Source organism: Silene latifolia, chromosome 1 (assembly GCF_048544455.1).
Source record: "Silene latifolia isolate original U9 population chromosome 1, ASM4854445v1, whole genome shotgun sequence".
Taxonomy (NCBI): Eukaryota; Viridiplantae; Streptophyta; class Magnoliopsida; order Caryophyllales; family Caryophyllaceae; genus Silene; species Silene latifolia.
The window spans coordinates 44361737-44381742 of NC_133526.1; the positions used below are offsets into that span (position 1 = coordinate 44361737).

At 37.8% G+C, this 20006-nt stretch overlaps 1 protein-coding gene across 1 annotated transcript; it reads left to right on the forward strand.

Moving 5' to 3' along the window:
* The first annotated feature begins 11529 nt into the window (after positions 1-11529).
* LOC141645353 (uncharacterized) lies at positions 11530-15015 on the forward strand. Its single transcript, XM_074453983.1, has 3 exons — positions 11530-11864; positions 12045-12510; positions 14812-15015. Exons 1-3 carry the CDS (start codon positions 11530-11532, stop codon positions 15013-15015), a joined length of 1005 nt encoding a protein of 334 aa, XP_074310084.1.
* The last annotated feature ends 4991 nt before the right edge of the window (positions 15016-20006 follow it).

Consider the following 20006-nt stretch of genomic DNA (forward strand, 5'->3'; position numbering starts at 1 on the left):
AATGTAATTTCCATAAATATTCTTCATCAAGGCATCTTTATATTATACTTTTAACCAAAATTATATAGTATTTACATTGAGGTCCCTTTATCAGGTCTATCACACGATGCTATCGATTTAAAACTATATAATATAATTAATTTGTATAGATTTATTTAATTACATTGAATTCTCTTGGTTTCTCGAATTAATATATAGTACTAGTATTGGTGCCCGGCTTCGCCCGGGCTACCTCTACTTACCATTAAATTTGTTTTTTCATTAAATAAAATTACTTAAAGATGCATAACCCATTAATATATTTTTTTTTATGACATATCCTAAAATTACGATAAAAAAAATTTTGAGACATATTCACTACTCCCACTATTAATATTTTACTCTTATTAATGAAACAATAGTAATAACATTTCACTACTTGTCCGTAGTTATTGTTACTTTCACTACTCCCGTTGTAATTATTGTTACCATCACTACTGCCGCATTAATATTGATAATTTCACTATTTCCACCGTATTTATTGTTACTTTCACTATTGTCGCATTAATATTGATTATTTCACTACTCCCGTTGTTGTTTCTACCACTTTCTTAATATTGATTATTTCACTACTCCCGTTATTGTTTCTACCACTTTCACTAATCTCTCTGATAATATTGTTACTTTTACTATTCAAATGAGTGATTATTATCATATAATTATATCCAATCTTACTACAATTTTTTTCTTTACTGACAAATTACTTTTACAACTTAGTCATGCAATTTTAAGAGGATTATATATTTATATAAATATATTACATATATGCATTAAATCAAATCGAAAGAATTATGCAATATTATATATTATGCAATCTAACTTAAATTATTTATAACCTACTTATTATATTTTTGTATATTAAATAATTAACATCTAATAAACTATAAAGTTTAATAAAATTTCATAGATTTTAAATTTAATATATAATTTTATGATGATGATAATAATTAATACCATAAGTGTGCATGTTTATACTAATTAATTATTTTATTTTAAAGAAATTGACCATTTTCTATTCTTCTATAAATATTTAGGAAAATTACTAAGCATCTTCTTTCTTTTAGTCTCCTTGAAATTGATCATCTTAATTATTTATTTTATTTTAAGGAAATTGATTATCTTAATTAATTATTTTATTTTAAGGAAATTGACCATCTTTTAGTCTCTTACAAATGTTTAGGGAAATTACCAAGCTTCTATATAATTTAATTTTAACCCAAACTATATAATATTTGCATTGAGATCCATTAATCGGGTCCATCACACGGTGCTATTGATTTAAAACTATATAGTATAATTAATTTGTATAACTTTCTTTAATTACATTGAAGTCCCTTGGTTTCTGGATTTAATATATAGTATTGATTACTAGTTTAGATCCCGCGCAATGAATGCGCGGTATTTATAGAATTAATATAGACCCCGTGAAATATATGCATGTATTTATAGAGTTTTACTTTCTAGTGTATTATTTATACTCCCTCCAATTCAGTGTTTTCTTCCCTTTGTTTTGGGGCACAAGAATTAAGGAGGGAGTTAAAAAATGAATAAAGAAAGATGGTGGGGTTTGTAGATTGGAGAGAGGAATGAATAATTGAGAATTAAATAAGGAATTGTGAGTTATGTGGGGTATAGTGAGAGGAGAGAGGGATGAATAAAATAAGAGTAAAAGTTAGGTGGGGTTTGATAATGGAGAAATGAATGAATAAAATAAGAGTAAAAAGTTTCCAAAATAAGAAAGGGGAAGAAAACCTGAATAATCCGTTTAAGGAAATAGGGAAGAAAACAGTGAATTGGAGGGAGTAGAATTTAAATTGACAATTCACTTATTTTTCATGTTTCTCCTTAATGTATTTTGATTGGAGAAATAAATAAAAGTTTAGATCGTAAGAAGTAATAAAATGAGTTTTTTTTTACCGAAAAATTAATGATATTAATTTACAAATAGACTAATACCATATTTTTTAGCCACAACTTCTTGTCATAAAAATTCAATAGATTTTTATCATTAAGTCTTTAAAAAAAAGAATTTTCTTATCCTAAAAGATTGGAGATAAATTGTGCAGAATGTGAAATATTAAATGATATAAATATTTAAATACAAAAGATTATGTCTATTTATAACTTATCATGTCCACATCTATATTATGTATTAAAAATACCACACACACTATTCTAGGAAATATCTTTTAGGTGGGAAAAGTGAGAGTTTCGCCTATTCATTTAGTAAATAGGGGATTTATAGAATTTAAATTGACAATTCACTTATTTTTCATTGTTCTCCTTAATGTATTTCGATTAGAGAAATAAATAAAAATTGAAATTGTAAGAAGTAATAAAACGAGTTTTTAAATTATTTTTTTTTTGTTTTTTTACCGAGAAATTAATGATGTTAATTTACAAATACTTACTAATAATATATTTTTTAGCTGCAAATGTTTATCATAAAAAGTCAATGAATTTTAGCAAATATTTACTAATACCATATTTTTTAGCCGTAACTTCTTATCATAAAAAGTTAATAAATTGTTATCAATAAGTTCGTTAAAAAAAGAATTTCCTTATCCTAGAAAGATCGGAGATAAAATTGTGTAGAATGTGAAATATTAAATGTTATAAATATTTAAATACACAAGATTATATCCATTTATAACTTATCATGTCCACACTTATAATATATGCTAAAAATACCAAACACTATTATAGAAAATATGTTTTAGGCGGCAAAAGTTGGAGTTTCACCTATTCATTTAGTAAATGAGGGATTGTTAATAAACTTAAAGTCATACGAAAGTCGATATTATATAAATGTAAAACACAACATATTAGAGTTGGTTATTTGTACAATTCGTATCCATGTTATTTTAACTAAATGATAAGTTATGAGATTAAGAAATGACTAAGAATATAGACCTATCAAATTTCAACCCGATTGTGGACACAGTCACCCGCGCCGCGCGTACCCGGGCGTTGGTTTCGAGGCAGCGGAACTTCTCCCACGGAACTCCGGCGTGAGGCCGAGGCACGTCATGGGCCGTTACCGAATTGAAAGGCATTGAAACCGGTGAAAGGTTTGCCAAGCCTGCATTTGTGGAGTCGCCACCAATTTTTATGGAAAATTGGAACCGTTCGAATACTTCGCGTCATGTCAAGACACAAAATAGTGACATAAACACTAAGAAATCTGTTACCCTTAGCATTATATGTCTAGAATGACTCTCGTGATGCCAATGAACACGGATGTTCACAGAGATCTTGATTAAGGGGTGAGGATACGTATTAGGAAGCTCGTTTATTTGATCACCTAATCCCGCCCGCCTCGATAACGGCCTCTACTAATGATAAGGAAAATTGTCTATACTCCATATGTTGTCAGTTTTATGCATGCAATGCAACATCTAACGTTTTAAACCTAGCATGTGAGGTTAGACTATGTCAGTGGACAAGCAATTTAGCAATTAATTGAGTCGAAGTAGGAAGTTAGATCATTACATGTGAAAAGGTCAAGTAAGTAAATCATACAAGATAATATGAAATGTAAAAGATTATGAAAAGAAATAAATTACAATTGAATTACAATGGAATTACAATGGATAATTAAATTTACGTCACAAGTACGCTCGAAAAAGGGATTTGAAAAGAAAAGAAAAGAATAAAAGAATTAGAAGATTGTAAAATAAGTCGAATTAGTAGTTGATAATAAGAATAATAGTCGATTAAAACCTAATTAGAAGGCTTACGTCAAAACAAGACGAGTTCAGAGGTAGAAACCACCCCAGAACAGGGGCAGCATCTGCTGCGCCCCTTAGAAGAGGCGCATCAGTTCATGCGACTGTTCTTGAGTTGGGTTATGACTGTGAAAGTCAGACTCGTTAATTGTTATCATTGGTTGATTGATTAGTATGGATTATTGATATACAACTCGAGTGAAGGTGATTTAGTCAGGTTATATGCATCAGAACCGTCGTAAAGCAGTAAAAACGAATTGAAACGAAGTATCACAAGTTAGTTATTATACGATGTCGGAAACGAGTTTATATAAAAACTTCATATTAGAGACGGAAATTAGAAGATAGGAAATTGAAGAAGGAACAGAATTATAATCATATATAAAAGACTAACTCAAGGGACTTGATATGAACAAATCGAGCCTCTTAAATCCGGGTTCGAATTTAAAGACGAAGACCCGCAAATATCAAATTACAAGGGATTTAAGTCGGAATTATTAAAGAGTATTTTATAAAACAAATTTGTAAATTGGAAAAGATGAAAACTTGAAAGGAATAAGGAATAAAACAGAAGAGGACCTTCGAATGAAACGATGAAGAAACACGAGGAAGAAGAAGAAAACCAACATCGGCTAAGCAGCCTCTGGAATAGGCACAGCAAAGGTGGCAACTGTTCCAAGAGGCGCAACAGCTATTGCGTTTCTTCTCGACGGTGCCTCTCTGCTGTTCCGTCAAAAGGGTTTCAAAACATGAGTTTTGAAAACGGTTTTGAGCATGCTTATGACGTAAACTCGTATATTAATTGATACAAAATAAAATACAGTAAATAAATTAGGATTTACACCCTGACTTACATGTTGGACGAAGCGAGATTAACTAAGTTGTCGTATTAGTGATTGTTCGACTTGATGTAATATGAAAGTGCCCTCTAAAGAGGATTTAGAACAAATTGAAGAGCTGATTAAAGTGTAGTGGTCAAAGTAGCTGGTCATGCAAACATGACTGTTACTCAGAGTGATATGAGCTTACGTGGTCGAATTAATCAAGCACGTAGGCGTCGAAAAGTAAGAGCGTGGTCTTAGAATGCAAAGGTAGAAGAGAAGGGCGGACACTCGCGTGAAGAATATGTGAGACAGAGGTCTCTATTTATACTAATCACATGGAGGAATTATAGAAAAAGTAGGAATAGGAAAGAAATCCGGAAGAAATCTGGAAACTAGAAACGAAAAAGCAGCCCAGGAAGAGGCGCAGCAGGAACTGTGACCTTTCCAAGTGGCGCAGTACCTGCTGCGTTTTCTCTTGGGCAGTTTCCTCCTCAGCAAGAAAGATTTCCTCGGTTGATTTTAGGAATTAGAGAAGATGTAGGCTTCCTTATTCCACAAGGTAGATATTTCCGTGAAAATAGATAAAATTTAGGAATATTACTCCGAAAAATTCTAGAATATTCTGACTCGGGTTTTAGACGGTTTAGAAAATGAAAACGGTTTTTGACCCGGACTCCAAACGAACTCTAATTACTGTCAAAACGATTGTATCGGCGCGTAGATGACGACCATGAGGTTGACTTGACTGTTTGAGCTATCACGTGTCGACGAACTTACGAAATGTCATAGATCGCTCCGCATAAAGAGACATGCGGCCCAATCATCACTAGGTGGTTGGCGGGAGGTGCAGAAACGAGGTGTCTACAGAGCCCCCACTTTGACTGAGGTTTGGACAAAGGCAAAAGTCAAAGTATAGCATCCAGGTCAATCGAAGATTACAACCTGAAGACTATGGCGACGCGAGGCGGCTCAAGGGAACTGAGCCAAGGACCTGTCGTCGGGACCATTTTAGAGTCTGTCGACTATCGGGGAAGGTCGTTTGAAGTCCATTAGACTACGTAAGGAGGCTCGCCATCCATAAGAAGAAATCATACCTGAGACACCCCTGGGTGAAACGGGACTGAGGGCGCTTCGGTAGAACTCTTTTGTCTACAGATAACTTGGTGTCTGAAGGCATTAGGGGTGACAGGGCTTCTGAAGAAATTTCTTAACATTTCGAAGGATTATCTGAGGGAATTAAGGATTATTTGAAGGTTATATATGAAGGAAGAACATACGAAGGACTGAACTATCCGAAGGGTTATCTGAAGGTTGCTGAAAGGATTATCTCGATGTAAGAAACTGCTGGGACAAAGACAAGACGCTTTGAGAACCGCTGAAGGATAATTGACAAGCAAGACTTTCCGAGAAACACTGATAGAAAACTTGACTTGGTAGAAGGCGAGACTTTCCGAGAACCGCTGATAAAAACAATAAATTTTGGTCGAAGAATACATGGGTTGTATAGCGACAATGAACTCTCGCCGGGGAACAAAATATTGCAACCGTTGGGGAGCATTTAGACTAGATGGTAGAAAAAATTACACCCGTAGAAAATATACGGAGTAAAAATACCCGTTGCATTAATGAAAACATCCTAAGGCGGAAAAATATAGGGCTTGGGTTCACCCATCACGAGCTTATAACGACTTGAAAGGAAAGCTGTTACAAAACCTGCTGGAGAATAGGCGCAGCAGACAACAGGCCTTGGGAAAGGGCGCAGCAAAGACTGCGTTTTCTCCCAGGTTCATCCGTGCCTGAGTAAAACAGAACTCAGTGCGAGTTCTTTTCATTTAAACCAAAATTTTTCTTCTTCTTCTTCTTCTTCTTCTTCTTCTTCTTCTTCTTCTTCTTCTTCTTCTTCTTCTTCTTCTTCTTCTTCTTCTTCTTCTTCTTCTTCTTCTTCTTCTTCTTCTTCTTCCTCTCGACAAACACCAAAAACCCAACCAAATTTTACAAAAAATTGATCAAAATCCGCCATTAATCATGACAAATCCAGGTATGTATCTTATCCTTTCTTTAATTTGCATTTGTAGCTTGAATAGGATAGAAAAATTAGGGTTGTAATACCCAAAGTAGTCGAAAAAATTGGGGGTTCCGTACCAAATGAGTTTGTCCCTTGAAATTGACATTAGAAATGCGTAATTGAACATGCTAGGAGCATAACCATGTATTCATTTCGGATTTTTGTTGAGTTTTGATGAAATGAGACGAAAATAAGACGATTTTGTTAAACCACTTCAAAGGGGTCGAAAATAGCTTAAAACTTGTCGATTTTTGGTGAAACTTGATGTTTTGAAATCCTTGGATGATGGGTAATCTTCCTACCATGCCGAAATTTTGATTTGTGACAGGTCTTCCGGGACACTTTTGTATAGGTTTAGGCTTATAGTAACGAAATGCTGCCCAATTTTCGGCTCGTGACCACAACTAAGCTTAGTTTAGCTACGTAGGTACATAGTTTTAACACTTTATTGAGTTGTTTGATGGGATGGCTTGAGAAATGTCTTGAAAAGCGGCTTTTAAATGTCTTGTTTGCTTTCTTTTGTAGAGGACATGCCTTTTACCTCGGGGCGAGACCCCATGAAGGTGGACGTTGATCCCCTTTCGACCCTGGTAGTTCACGGGGAGGAAATGGAGGTGGAGGAAGAGGCGGCCCGGAGGGTCAACGTGAGGAGGAGAGGACGCCAGCTTGTGCCTAAGCATCAGTAGACAGATAAATGGGTGGCCCGCATCTCATTTGGGCAGCGGAGAGTCACTTGTCGTATTGTGTGGCAAGGAGCATGGTAAACTTCGATCTTGTATTTATATTAAGCCATTTCATTTATATTCATTTGCTTTATTTAGCTAAGAAGCTAATAAAACTGGTTAAAAAATGTAGGAGGTCGGGAACATAAGGTCCTTTTCCGGATACACGACTGATGTGACTCATATTTGTGCACATTTAGTCCCCTAACTAGCCTCGTTTCCATGTTTTCTAGCATCTATTAGGGTTGTTTCTATCTTATGTTCCCCACTTTGCACATTCTATGAGGTTTTAGTGCGCTTTGTAGGGGAGGATGCTATACCTTGCGCATATGGAAGCCAAAGCGGAGCTAAATTGATCGCATCTAACGACCAAGCAACAAAGAGGATGCTAATACTAAAGACCTATGTAAATAAAATTAAGTAAAATGGGCATTAACGAAGACCCCCAAGGCTCCTCAGTGATCTCCACGGATCTTAGGGGCAGTCAAGAAGAAGAGAAGCCAAGCTGCGCAAAATCCGGGCGACTCACAGCTAAATCTGAGCGTCCCGACCTCAAGTCGGGCGACTCAGTGCATAATCCGGGTGTCTCAAAGCCCAGGTCGAGCAGATCCTCAAAGCAGCATAAGCGTCTAACATGGGCAGATCGTGGGGCTCCTCATGAGACTTTCAAGGCGTTAATCTTCATCTTAGGACTTAATCATCATTTAAGTCCTTAGTTACCCTAATACTTGTACTTAGTATAAATACCCCATTGTTTTAGGGGATTGATTATGAATTTTTACCAAGTCATTAGAGTAGATTAGAAATTGGTTATCTTAATTACATTTTAATCCTTCCTTAATTATTATTGAAGAACTCTTAGATCTAGTATTGGAATTGGAAGATTATTTGGGGTTTATTGAAGAATTGACAACTCTTCATTCATCAATCAAGTTTTCCTTCTATAATTCTTTCTTTCCGTTTGTTCATCATAAGTTTGGTACAACTCTTCTACTCTTTACATTAATCATTGTTAGTTTTCCTAATCACTCATCATGTTTGGACTTGTTGGTATGATTGACACCCTTATTAGCATGTTCAACACAACCACGAGTGAGTAGTCACCTAGCTAGGGTTAATGGGGTATTAGGGGAACTATAACATGGGGATAGATTCATGCTTAATCTTATATGTTATTATATGATTGCTTGCTTGTTATAGTATTAACCTATGCACATGTTATGCTTGATAAAATGCTAGACTAAGAAACCTTGCATTTATACTCTCTTATCTATTAAACAAGACTTGTAAGACATAAACTAACTCGAGTCTTGTTAGACCATGCATAGAAGTGAATAGGAAGAAAGTAAGTCGACTTGTAGGTGTTGTACAGTCTAGACGACTCGGCTCCGGGACCCAAATCTTCCTATGAATCGTAAGGTATAAACTAACTCGATTTCACTACAACAAGAATTGCTTGCGACTATGAAAATATGTTTGTATGATCACCACCATGAAATCCCCTATGAACCCATGAGACCCTAGTGCTTTCCTTAATTGTTTACATCCCTTTCACCTTTCCACTTGCTTAGTAGTTTAGACTCTCTTTTCAACTCAATCAATTTGTGACACCTTAAGACATAGCTACTTGCAACTGATAACTTAATTCGATACCCGTCCTTTGGAACCCGACCTTTACTTACCAATCTACTAAGAGTAGTTTGTTTAGTTATAAATATTATTTTGGTTGGTTGATTTAGATGATAAAGTTTCGAACCGCACCAAAAATGGCGCTGTTGCCGGGGACGGTGTTCAATTGAATTGTTATCATTAATTGTTTTTAGTTGTGTCTTTATTTGCCTTGAGGAAAAGCATTTCCTCAAGGTATTTCTCACCTTTTTATCTTAGTTAACTTGCAAGATGGATCTTATAGATTGTTGCGTAGAAATGGATCTTATAGATTGTTGTGTAGAGGACCATGCGAATTCTACTCTCATCAAAGACCCTTTGGAAGCATTGGAGGCCTTGGAAGCAAGTGAGGCCAATGGTAAACATTGGGCATTGGAAGTAGATCTCCTTGAAGCCGCTCTAGACAACAAAGAACTCTCTTATGAGCAATCCATGAGGATAAATGACATCCTCAAAGAAGCTTCACAATCCACTAAGGAAGAACAAGCAACCGAGGTAGAGCATGTAATGAGGATGGAATGTGTAATGAAGGTTGAAGATGTTCCTAATGAACCACCAAAGGAAGAAAGTGAGGTACAAACTCCAACTTTAAAACTTCCTCCCCCCAATTTGAAATATTCTTACCTTGATGAGTCTAAAACCAAACCCGTAATTGGCAATGAAAAACTTGATGATAGTCAATTGGAAAGTTTGCTTGTTGTGTTGAAAGAACATGAAAAGGCTATAGGTTATAGTCTAGGTGACCTTAAGGGAATAATCCCCGACTTTTGCATGCATAGGATTCATCTAGAGGAAGATCATATACCTACCATCCAAGGACAAATGAGACTAAACCCCGACATGCAAGAAATTGTGAAAGCGGAGGTTATGAAATTGCTTGATGCGGGAATCATCTACCCTATATCGAATTCCTTGTGGGTTAGTCCCGTTCAAGTGGTACCTAAGAAAGGAGGTACCACGGTGGTGAAAAATAACAAGAATGAGCTAATACCCACAAGGAAGATCACCGGTTGGCGAATGTGTATTAACTATCGTAAATTGAATTCCGCGACAAGAAAGGATCATTTCCCCCTTCCATTCATTGACCAAATTCTTGAGAGGCTTGCCTCTAACAAATTATTTTTCTACCTTGACGGGTATTCGGGATTCTTCCAAATCCCGATACACCCGGATGACCAACATAAGACCACCTTCACTTGCCCATATGGAACATTTGCATATAGGAGAATTCCCTTTGGGCTATGCAATGCTCCCGCTACCTTTCAACGTTGCATGATGAGTGTCTTTTCCGATTACTTAGAAACCATAATGGAGGTTTTTATGGATGATTTTAGTGTTTATGGTAAAGACTTTGATTCTTGTTTGCATAATCTATCTCTTGTCTTGCAAAAGTGTGAAGATGTGAGTCTTGTGTTAAATTGGAAAAAGTGTCATTTTATGGTCAACGAAGGTATTGTCCTAGGTCATTTGATTACGGAAAAGGGCATTGAGGTTGACAAAGCCAAAGTTGAAGTGATAGAGAGACTACCACCACCCGTGAATGTTAAAGGGGTAAGGAGTTTTCTCGGTCATGTTGGGTTTTATAGACGATTCATAAAAGATTTTTCCAAAATTGCAAAACCTCTCACTTAACTTTTGCTTAAGGATGCCTCATTCCAATTTACTAATGAGTGTGTTGAAACTTTTGATAGAATAAAAGAGGCTCTGATTTCAGCTCCCATCATTCAACCCCCAAATTGGGAGATACCTTTTGAGATAATGTGTGATGCAAGCAACTATGCCGTTGGCGCGGTTCTTGGCCAACGAGTAGGGAAAGCTTTACATGCCATATATTATATAAGCAAGACCCTTGATGCATCACAAATTAGCTATGACACCACGAAAAAGGATCTTCTTGCTATAGTGTATGCTTTGGACAAATTCCGCTCCTATCTACTTGGATAAAAGGTTATTGTATTTCGGACCACCGTGCTCTTAGACATCTCTTGGTGAAGAAAGAGTTAAAGCCACGCTTGTTGAGGTGGATATTGTTACTCCAAGAGTTTGACCTAGAGATAAGGGACAAGAAGGGAGCCGAAAATGTAGTAACAGATCATTTGTCAAGAATTCGATTTGATAACAAAGATGAAAATACACCCATCAATGATTCCTTTCCCGATGATGTTCTAATGGCCATCCACACATAACTTGAGAGGCATACCACACCATGGTTTGCCGATTTTTCAAACTACACTGTAGGAGGAGTTCTTCCTCCGAAATTGAACTACAACCAAAGAAAGAGGTTCCTATTTGAAGTGAAGAGATACTTTTCGGATGATCCCAACCTCTACAAAGCATGTAGTGATGGTCTTTATCAAAAGTGTATCGCACAATGGGAAGTACAAGGAGTTTTGGAAGGTTGTCACTCATCCCCTTATGGAGTACATCATGGAGCAAGGAGAACAATTGCTAAAGTCTTGCAATCGGGCTTCTATTGACCTACCATGTTTGAAGATGCTAGAGAATTCATCCTCCATTGTGACCCTTGCCAAAGAACCGGCAACATATCTTGGATAAATGAGATGCCACAACAAGGCATATTGGAACTTGAAATCTTCGATGTTTGGGGAAGAGATTACCAAGGTCCTTTTGTATCATCTCAAGGTAACAAATACATTCTAGTTGCCGTTGATTACGTTTCTAAGTGGGTAGAAGCAATTGCTACCCCAACCGATGATGTAAAGACGGTGAAAACGCTTTTGAAGAAAGTGATATTCCCAAGATTTGGAGTTCCTAGAGCAATCATTAGTGATGGTGGATCACATTTCCACGAAAATAAGTTTGCATCTCTCTTGACAAAATATGGTGTTCAACATAGAACCGGCTTGGGATACCATCCTCAAACAAACGGTCAAGTTGAAGTTTCAAATAGAGAGATCAAACAAATCCTTGAGAAGGTTGTTAACAAGACTCATAAGGATTAGAGCATGAAGCTTGATGACTCCCTTTGGGCTTATAGGACGGCCTATAAAACACCCATAGGAACTTCACCTTACAAGTTAGTCTATGTAAAGGCTTGTCACTTACCGTTTGAATTGGAATACAAAGCCTTTTGGGCCATCAAAACACTCAATCTCGATCTCAAGCTAAGTGGTGAGAAGAGGATCTTGCAAATTGAAGAATTGGAAGAATTCCGGCTTCACTCTTATGGAAATGCAAGGATCTACAAGAAACGGACCAAATTGCTCCATGATAGGAGAATCAAACAAAAGGCCTTGGACAAGGGAGACAAAGTCCTTCTATTTAAATCTCGATATCGGCTCTTCCCCGGAAAGTTGAACTCACGATGGACGGGTCCTTTTGTTATCACAAACGTTGGAAATTATAGAGACTTTGAGCTAATGTCGAAAGATGGGAATCGGTTCAAAGTTAATGGTCAACGTATCAAGCCTTACTATGAAGGAGCTTTTGTAGGAGAGGCTGAGGTAACTCGCCTTGATCCTCTTCCCCCTCCCGTGACTAGCATTAAAATGGACGAGAGTTTGGTGGAGTCCTCCCTAAACCACCACTTGTAAATATACAAACCCACTTACTTGAATTTTAACTTCATTGCATTTTTAATTCCTTGTTTTGACTACAACTTTTGACATGAGAGCAAGTGAGGGAGGGATCCTAATATGTTTCAAACGCGTAGTGCTTGATGATCAAGTGTGGGGAAGCACATGCCTAGGCTAAATAAAGCCTTTGTAATGACGAGGTAACAAGGAAAAGAAGAATAATTGATATAGGGTGAAGACCCACGAGCAGACCTGAGCTCGTGGGGATTGGGAAAGGGTTGCAAATAAAAATTTAAACTGGAGTGCAAATCTGCACGACCCGACTTCAGCTCGAGCGTCCAGCTAATCAAGTCACTCGACCTCAGACCAAACCATGGGACTTGAAGGAGCTCTCAAAATGAAAATCTGCACTGGAGTGCAAATCTGCACGACCCGAGCGTGAGCCGGGCGACTTAGACTTAAGGCGGGCGGACCAGCGCCAAGACGAGCGACTCACCATGCATCTCAAGAAAATTTTCGCTGGGCTGAAATCTGTGCGGATCATCCTGAGGATCCACAACCCTATTGGCTTCTAAAAAGACAATTCTCCACTGTGGTTGAAATCTGGGCATCTTGTACTTAGGACGGGCGACCCATCTACCAAGTGGGCATCTCGACTCCAAGACGAGCGTCTCTAACTGCTCGTGTGAATCTTGTGAAAAGCAAAAATTCGCCCGACTCTCTCTAGGTCGCGCGCCTCCCTCTCGTTATTCTCGCCCTCTCTCAACTTTAAACCCCTCTTCCACCACACATATTAAGACACATCATCTCTCCCTCCAAAATCAAAACATAAACTTCCCTCTCAAAATACTTGAAATCACCAAATATCACTTCCAAGTAAACAAACCTTTCTAAAACCTTAGCTCACCCAAAAACCTAGGGCTTGAGACACTAAAAAAGAACTAATTTAGAAGGATTGTTTCTTATCCATAAAAATGAAAACCCCAAGGAGATTCATTACTAGAGAAGAAAGAAGAACAAAAGTCATTGGGAGTTCATCAACCTCACACCTCAACACTCTAAAAAGATAAAATAAAGAGATAATTGATCTGGCAAGCCTAGATGAATTCTCAAACATTGAGTTCGTCAATGATGCTCAAAGGATTGTCTTCCACCGACTATTGGGTAAGAATATTCTCCCCACTAAGTTTGTTTGTCATGAAACTTTAAGAAAGCTAGGAATCTACCATCAAACCGAAGCACTATTGAACTTTTTGGTCTTTCAACAATGTTTCACATGCATGAACTCACTTATAGACCTTTAGTACTTGAATTCCTAAGCTTCTTAAGAATCTCCACCCTAAACAAGACAATTTGCATAGAGTTCCGACTTGTTGAACCTCTATAGCGAGCCTTAACGGGCCGAGATTTGACAAGAATCAAGGATTGCTCGGCCTCATACATTCAAAACCCTATCATTCGGTTCACTTATCGATTCATAGCGAGTAACCTACTTGCTCGCCGTGACCCCGCTATTGTGAATGAACTTGATCCCACCTTTATGGAGTCCTACATGAAAATCCAAGTAAAGAGTGGTTATAAGTTCAATGCCCCACTAATGCTACTTGAAAGATGGGCGCAGTTTAGAAATGGGAATGATAGTGGAATGAAGCACATCGTCAATGGAGGCCTAGTAACAAGACTTGCAAAGTTTTTCAACCCAAAGTTCAACAACAACAACAACAACTCTTATATGCATCTTCCGGGGAATACAAGGATCAATGAAATGCTCCTTTTTCAACATCACCATTGGATAGCCTATGAGGGCTATGAGCGAAGAATCAAGTGGTTGACCAAGAGAAGCAACCCTCTAATCCTTCCAATAGAGGGCTTGACAAGAGTTATACCAAGAAGAGGCTCACTTTCCCGAGTACCATCTTATCTTGTACCGGGAACACAAGTCAAGTGAATCAAGTTCCAACCCCTACTAATGGACAACAACAAACAAACCCACCTCAAAGCAATGAACAATAAAGGATCACTATCCCTCCTTACTCTTTCCCATACCAACCCTACAATCATCTCGACCCATTCATTCTTCCTCAAGATGATTTTGCCATGGGTCTCCTTCAAGCCTTACACCGCCAACAATATAATGACAAGATAGATGCCTACTATGCTCTTTACCCCAATTTCCATTATATGGCTCGTCAAGGGCGCATAAATGAAGAGGGAATGCTTCCCTCTTAGGCTCAGGTCGATATACTCTTCCCAAACTCGACTCATGAAAATGGTGGGGCTAGTGGCAATGGCAATGAAGAAGGAGAGGGATCAAGTAATGGTGATACCATGGGGGTCAATAGTGAAGGAGAGGAGTTCATGGATTCCTATGGAAGTGATGAGTCTAAAGCACATTGGGATGATGATCTTGGAGGAGAGGATGGAGATATATGAAGAAGTTCTCTAGCTTGGTGGAGCGGGCAAGAGGCACCCACCGTGGCTTGTGTGAGCTTTTCCTCTCTCTCTCTCTCTCTCTCTCTCTCTCTCTCTCTCTCTCTCTCTCATTTTTATGTCAAATTTTGGAAGTGCATTCTAACTTACCTTAAGTAATCATTGTTCTTTCAACCCTTGCTAGTGTCCTTGTAAAATATAAGGACTATTTCCATCTTAGCAACATCAAGGTGATGATAAATTTTGTTCCCACTTGAAAAATCCAAAATGACAATTTGCATTTAGCATAGCTTTGCATGCATGGCCTTGTGGCCAAACTTCTCCCATTAATTTAACCGGTTTGGGGAAGTTTAGTCACAAGCAACCCGGGTTAATTCAAATTAGCTATTCGAACAATAGAAAGCATGCATCACTTAGACTAGCTTAGTTTGCATCACTTGTATATATTTATCACATGTATATATTCCATATAGCTTGCATTTAGTGTAGAATCATGCATCATTCATTTTATTGCATTCATACAATTTTCTATTATTTTGTCCATTGAGGACAATGTCCATTCAAGTGTGGGGATGGAGAATTCTAACACCCTCTAACTCAAAAAAAATCAAAAAATGATAAAAATTTGAAAATTTTTAAAATACAAAAACATGTTCTTCTTTTTGTAGCGTAGAAATGTATATATTGTATATATTTGTTTGTTTGTGTTCATTCCTATTACATTGGGCCGACTACACCACATCCGAGGCATGAGGAATATGAAGACCGTACGGTATGATCTTTCCAAATCTCCTTTTTCCTCCTTATGTTAATGACTACGTGGCTTCTTTTTATTTGATGCGGTACAAACCAATGTGATTCTAGGAGTTGCATTTAGATTATATGGTATACTAGTGACAGTAGCATTTGCATTAGGTTGTATATATGCTAGTTGCATCATGGCATGTAGTTGCATTTTAGGAAAACTTTTGTGAAAATGTCTAGTTGGGAAGCTTGGCAAGTGTATATTGTCCCTTGTAGATAATTTTTTTCCTTGAGACTTTGTTTGCTAGAATACCCTCAAGACACCATAGGATGTATCACACTAGTATCTTTTGACCCATGGACTAAGGCCTAGTCAAGAGTACCTTGTGGTGTGAAGACTCCTTAGCTACCGTTTATTCCAAGGTGACTCTGAGGCCATGCAATCGCTCTTTCATTACTATCATCATGTTTTGCCAATATAAAAGGAAATGAGGACAAAAATCTCCAAAATTGAGTTCAAGTCTTGAAATGAAAATCAAAAAGTTTGCACAAGAAAATTGCATCAATGAAAAGAGGAGCAAAAATAGACTCCTAAGCTCCATTAGAAGTGCCCTTGCTACAAAATGGGGTTATTTTGAAATTGTTCAAAAATGCAAATAAATTGCCAAGTATAAAAAATTGCCAAACATCAAAAGTGGCAAAGAAATGTTCTCAAAAGTCAAATACCACAAGAAATTGGAGGGAAACAAAACAAAAGCAAACTACCATTATGAAACTCAAAGCATTTTGATCCCTTTTATCCATTGATGGGCTCATTTTGTTGCATGGTGGAGAGGGGACGACCCTTCTTCTTGTCTAGGCAAGAAGGGGAATTCCGCGATCCTACAGTGTTTCTAACACCATAAGAAGTCTACTCTTGATGAAAACATTTAGCGATTGAGGATAAAAGTACCCTAGTTTGACACAACTTGGAGGTGATTTGTTGGTATCCTTTTGGACTTAGTAGCTTGGAGAAATAATATTTACAAAGGAATGTGTACCCTTAGATTGCTTCCCCTCTAGATGATTTATGCCACTTAGATGAGGAAAGTGGCTATTCTTTTGTATATGCATCCATTACTTGTTTTGTGTGCTTAATGCTTGGATGTATCGCCATTTTGGCAAGCCCAACCTTGCATTGCAAGAAGGCATCTTACCTCATAGATGTTTTGTTGTGAGTTGAAGGGGTGGGGTGAGACCCGGTAATTGTCTCACATCGGCTAGTAGTATTAATAAGGGTCATAGTTTAGTCACCTCTTTACTCGGGACGAGCAAAGGTTCGGTTTGGGGATATTTGATGTGACTCATATTTGTGCACATTTAGTCCCCTAACTAGCCTCGTTTCTATACTTTCTAGTACCTATTAGGGTCGTTTCTATCTTATGTTCCCCACTTAGCACATTCTATGAGGTTTTAGTGCCCTTTGTAGGGGAGGATGCTAAACCTTGTGCATATGGAAGCCAAAGTAGAGCTAAATTGATCGCATATAACGACCAAGCAACAAAGAGGATGCTAATACCAAAGACCTATGTAAATAAATCAAGTAAAATGGCATTGACGAAGACCCCCAAGGCTCCTTAGTGATCCCCACGGATCTTAGAGGCAGTCAAGAAGAAGAGAAGCCATGCTGTGCAAAATCTGGGTGACTCGCAGCTAAATCCGAGCGTCCCGACATCAAGTCGGGCGACTCAGTGCATAATCTGAGCGTCTCAAAGCCCAGGTCGAGCGGATCTTCAAAGCAACATAAGCGTCTAACATGGGCATGTCATGGGGCTTCTCATGAAACTTGCAAGGCGTTAATCTTCATCTTAGGGACTTAATCGTCATTTAAGTCCTTAGTTACCCTAATACTTATACGTAGTATAAATACCCCATTGTTTTAGGGGATTGATTATCGTAGATACCTCATTTTTACACCTTCCGCCAGCCACCCAGTGATGATTGGGCTGCATGTTTGGTACGCAGAACGATTTATGATAGTCCGAAAGTTTATCGTCAGGTGATAGCTCAAACACTTATGTCTACCTCTTGGTCGTCATCTACGCACCGATACGGTCGTTTTAACAGTAATTAGAGTTCATTTGGAGTCCGAGTCAAAAACCGCTTTATTTTCTAAGAAACCGTTTAAAATGCCGAGTCGGAATGTTCTAGATATTTATTCCTAAATTAAATTTTATATCTTTTGGTAAAATATATCCCATATATCATATTTTATGGAATAAGGAATTAAAGATCCACCGCAATTCCATAATAGAAACGCGGAAATCTTTTTTCCGCAGGAGGAAACCTCTTGAGAAATGACGCAGCAGGTGCTACGCCTCTTGGAAGGACCGCAGCAGCTGCTGCGCCTCTTCTCCAGCCTGTTTTTGCTGTTTACGGAATATTTCTGTGATTTCTTTCCAAAGTTTCTGTAATTCCAAAACTCTTCACATTTTTTTGGTATAAATAGAGACCTTCGGTCTCCATATTTTTCACGCGAGTGTCCGCCCTTCTCTTCTCCCTTTGCATTCTATACTTTGCTCTAAGCTTTCGACGCCTACGTGCTTGATCAATTGACCATGTAAGCTCAAATCATTTTGAGTACCAGTCACGTTGCATGACTGTAGATACCTCATTTCTGCACCTCCTTCAAGCCACCCGATGATGATTGGGCCGCAAGTTTGGTACACGGAACGAATTATGATAATTCGTAAGTTTATCGTCAAGTGATAGCTCAAATACTTGTGTCTACCCCTTGGTCGTCATCTACGCGCCGTTACGGTCGTTTTGACAGTAATTAGAGTACATTTGGAGTCCGGGTAAAAAACCGTCTTCATTTTCTAATAACCGTTTAAAATGCCGAGTCGGAATATTCTGGAATGTTCCGGATATTTCTATTCCATATTTTCAATCTTTTAACCTTTTGGTAAATCATATCCCGAAATTATATTTTATATAATAAGGAAATTAAGATCAACCGAAATTCCATAATAGAAATGCGGAAAATCTTTCTTCCGCGGGAGGAAACCCTTGGGGAAAAGACGCAGCACCTGCTGCGCCTCTTCCAAGAGACATAGTGGCTGATGTGCCTCTTCCCCAGCTCCTTTCTATGTATTTTAAGATCTTTTCGAGATTTACTTCCAAAGTTTCACCGAAACCCTAATTCCTTTGTGTGATTAGTATAAATAGGGACCTTCGTTCCTCATATTTCTCACGCGAGTGTCCGCCCTTCTCTTCTCCCTTTGCATTCAAAGACCACGCTCTTGCTTTTTGGCATCTACGTGCTTGAACTTTCGACCACGTAAGCTCAGATCCTTCTGAGTACTAGCCTCGATTTGCATGACCGACCAATTTGACCAACTCCACCTCAATCAGCTTAATCAACTTTGTTTAATTTCCTCTTAGAGGGCACTTTCGTCGTACATTCGAGTCGAGCATCACTAAACGTTAACTTAGTTAATCTCGTTTCGTCAAACATGTAAGTCTGAGGGTGTAAATCCTATCTTTCACTTTTGTATTTTATTTTTGTAATCATTATTGTAAGGTTTACGTCGAAAATATATTCAAAACCGATTTATAAAACCTTTATTCAAACCCTTTTTACGGATTAATGGGAGACAGATGTCGAGAAGGAACGCAGCAACTGCTGCGCCTCTTCGAAGGGAAACAGCATCTGCTGCGCCTCTTCCTGAGGCTGCCGCAGTTCCTTCTTTCCTTCTTCTTCCTTCGTCCTCTGTTTAATTCGTTTGTGTATTTTTGTTTCGTCTTTGCTTGTTCTTATTTCATTGGCATGATAATCTTAGCATATAATTTATTAGTAATTTATCACCTTTTAAATTCCCGACTTAAAAACCCTTATAATTAATATTTGCGGGTTTTCGTCATTAAATCAAATCCGGGTTTTAGAGATTTGATTCATCAATATCAAGTCTCTGAAATTCATCTTTGGTATATTTTTGTCTGTTTGCCATCACCATCAGTAGTTTAGCATTTATGACCTAATTAGTTTGTTTAAATTGTAATTAATCTTGTAATTAATTTGTTCTAATTATTTTTATCTCATGTTTTATCGTTTTTATGACCAATTCACATGTAAGTAATATGTTAAACCACTTCTATCCGAGTCAAATATTATTAATCGGTCATTAAATTACCAATAAATATTAACGATATGCAATTTCGGCTTCACATCCAGAATTCACCTTATGGACGCGGGCCCACGGGGGCGAAAA

Coding starts and splice junctions, on each gene's coding strand:
- LOC141645353 (XM_074453983.1), top strand. CDS start 11,530: ATGTTTGAAGATGCTAGAGAATTCATCCTCCATTGTGACCCTTGCCAA. Junction 11,865..12,044: donor TCACATTTCCACGAAAATAA/GTTTGCATCTCT, acceptor TTGGGCTTATAG/GACGGCCTATAAAACACCCA. Junction 12,511..14,811: donor CTTTTGTAGGAGAGGCTGAG/GTAACTCGCCTT, acceptor CTTCCCTCTTAG/GCTCAGGTCGATATACTCTT.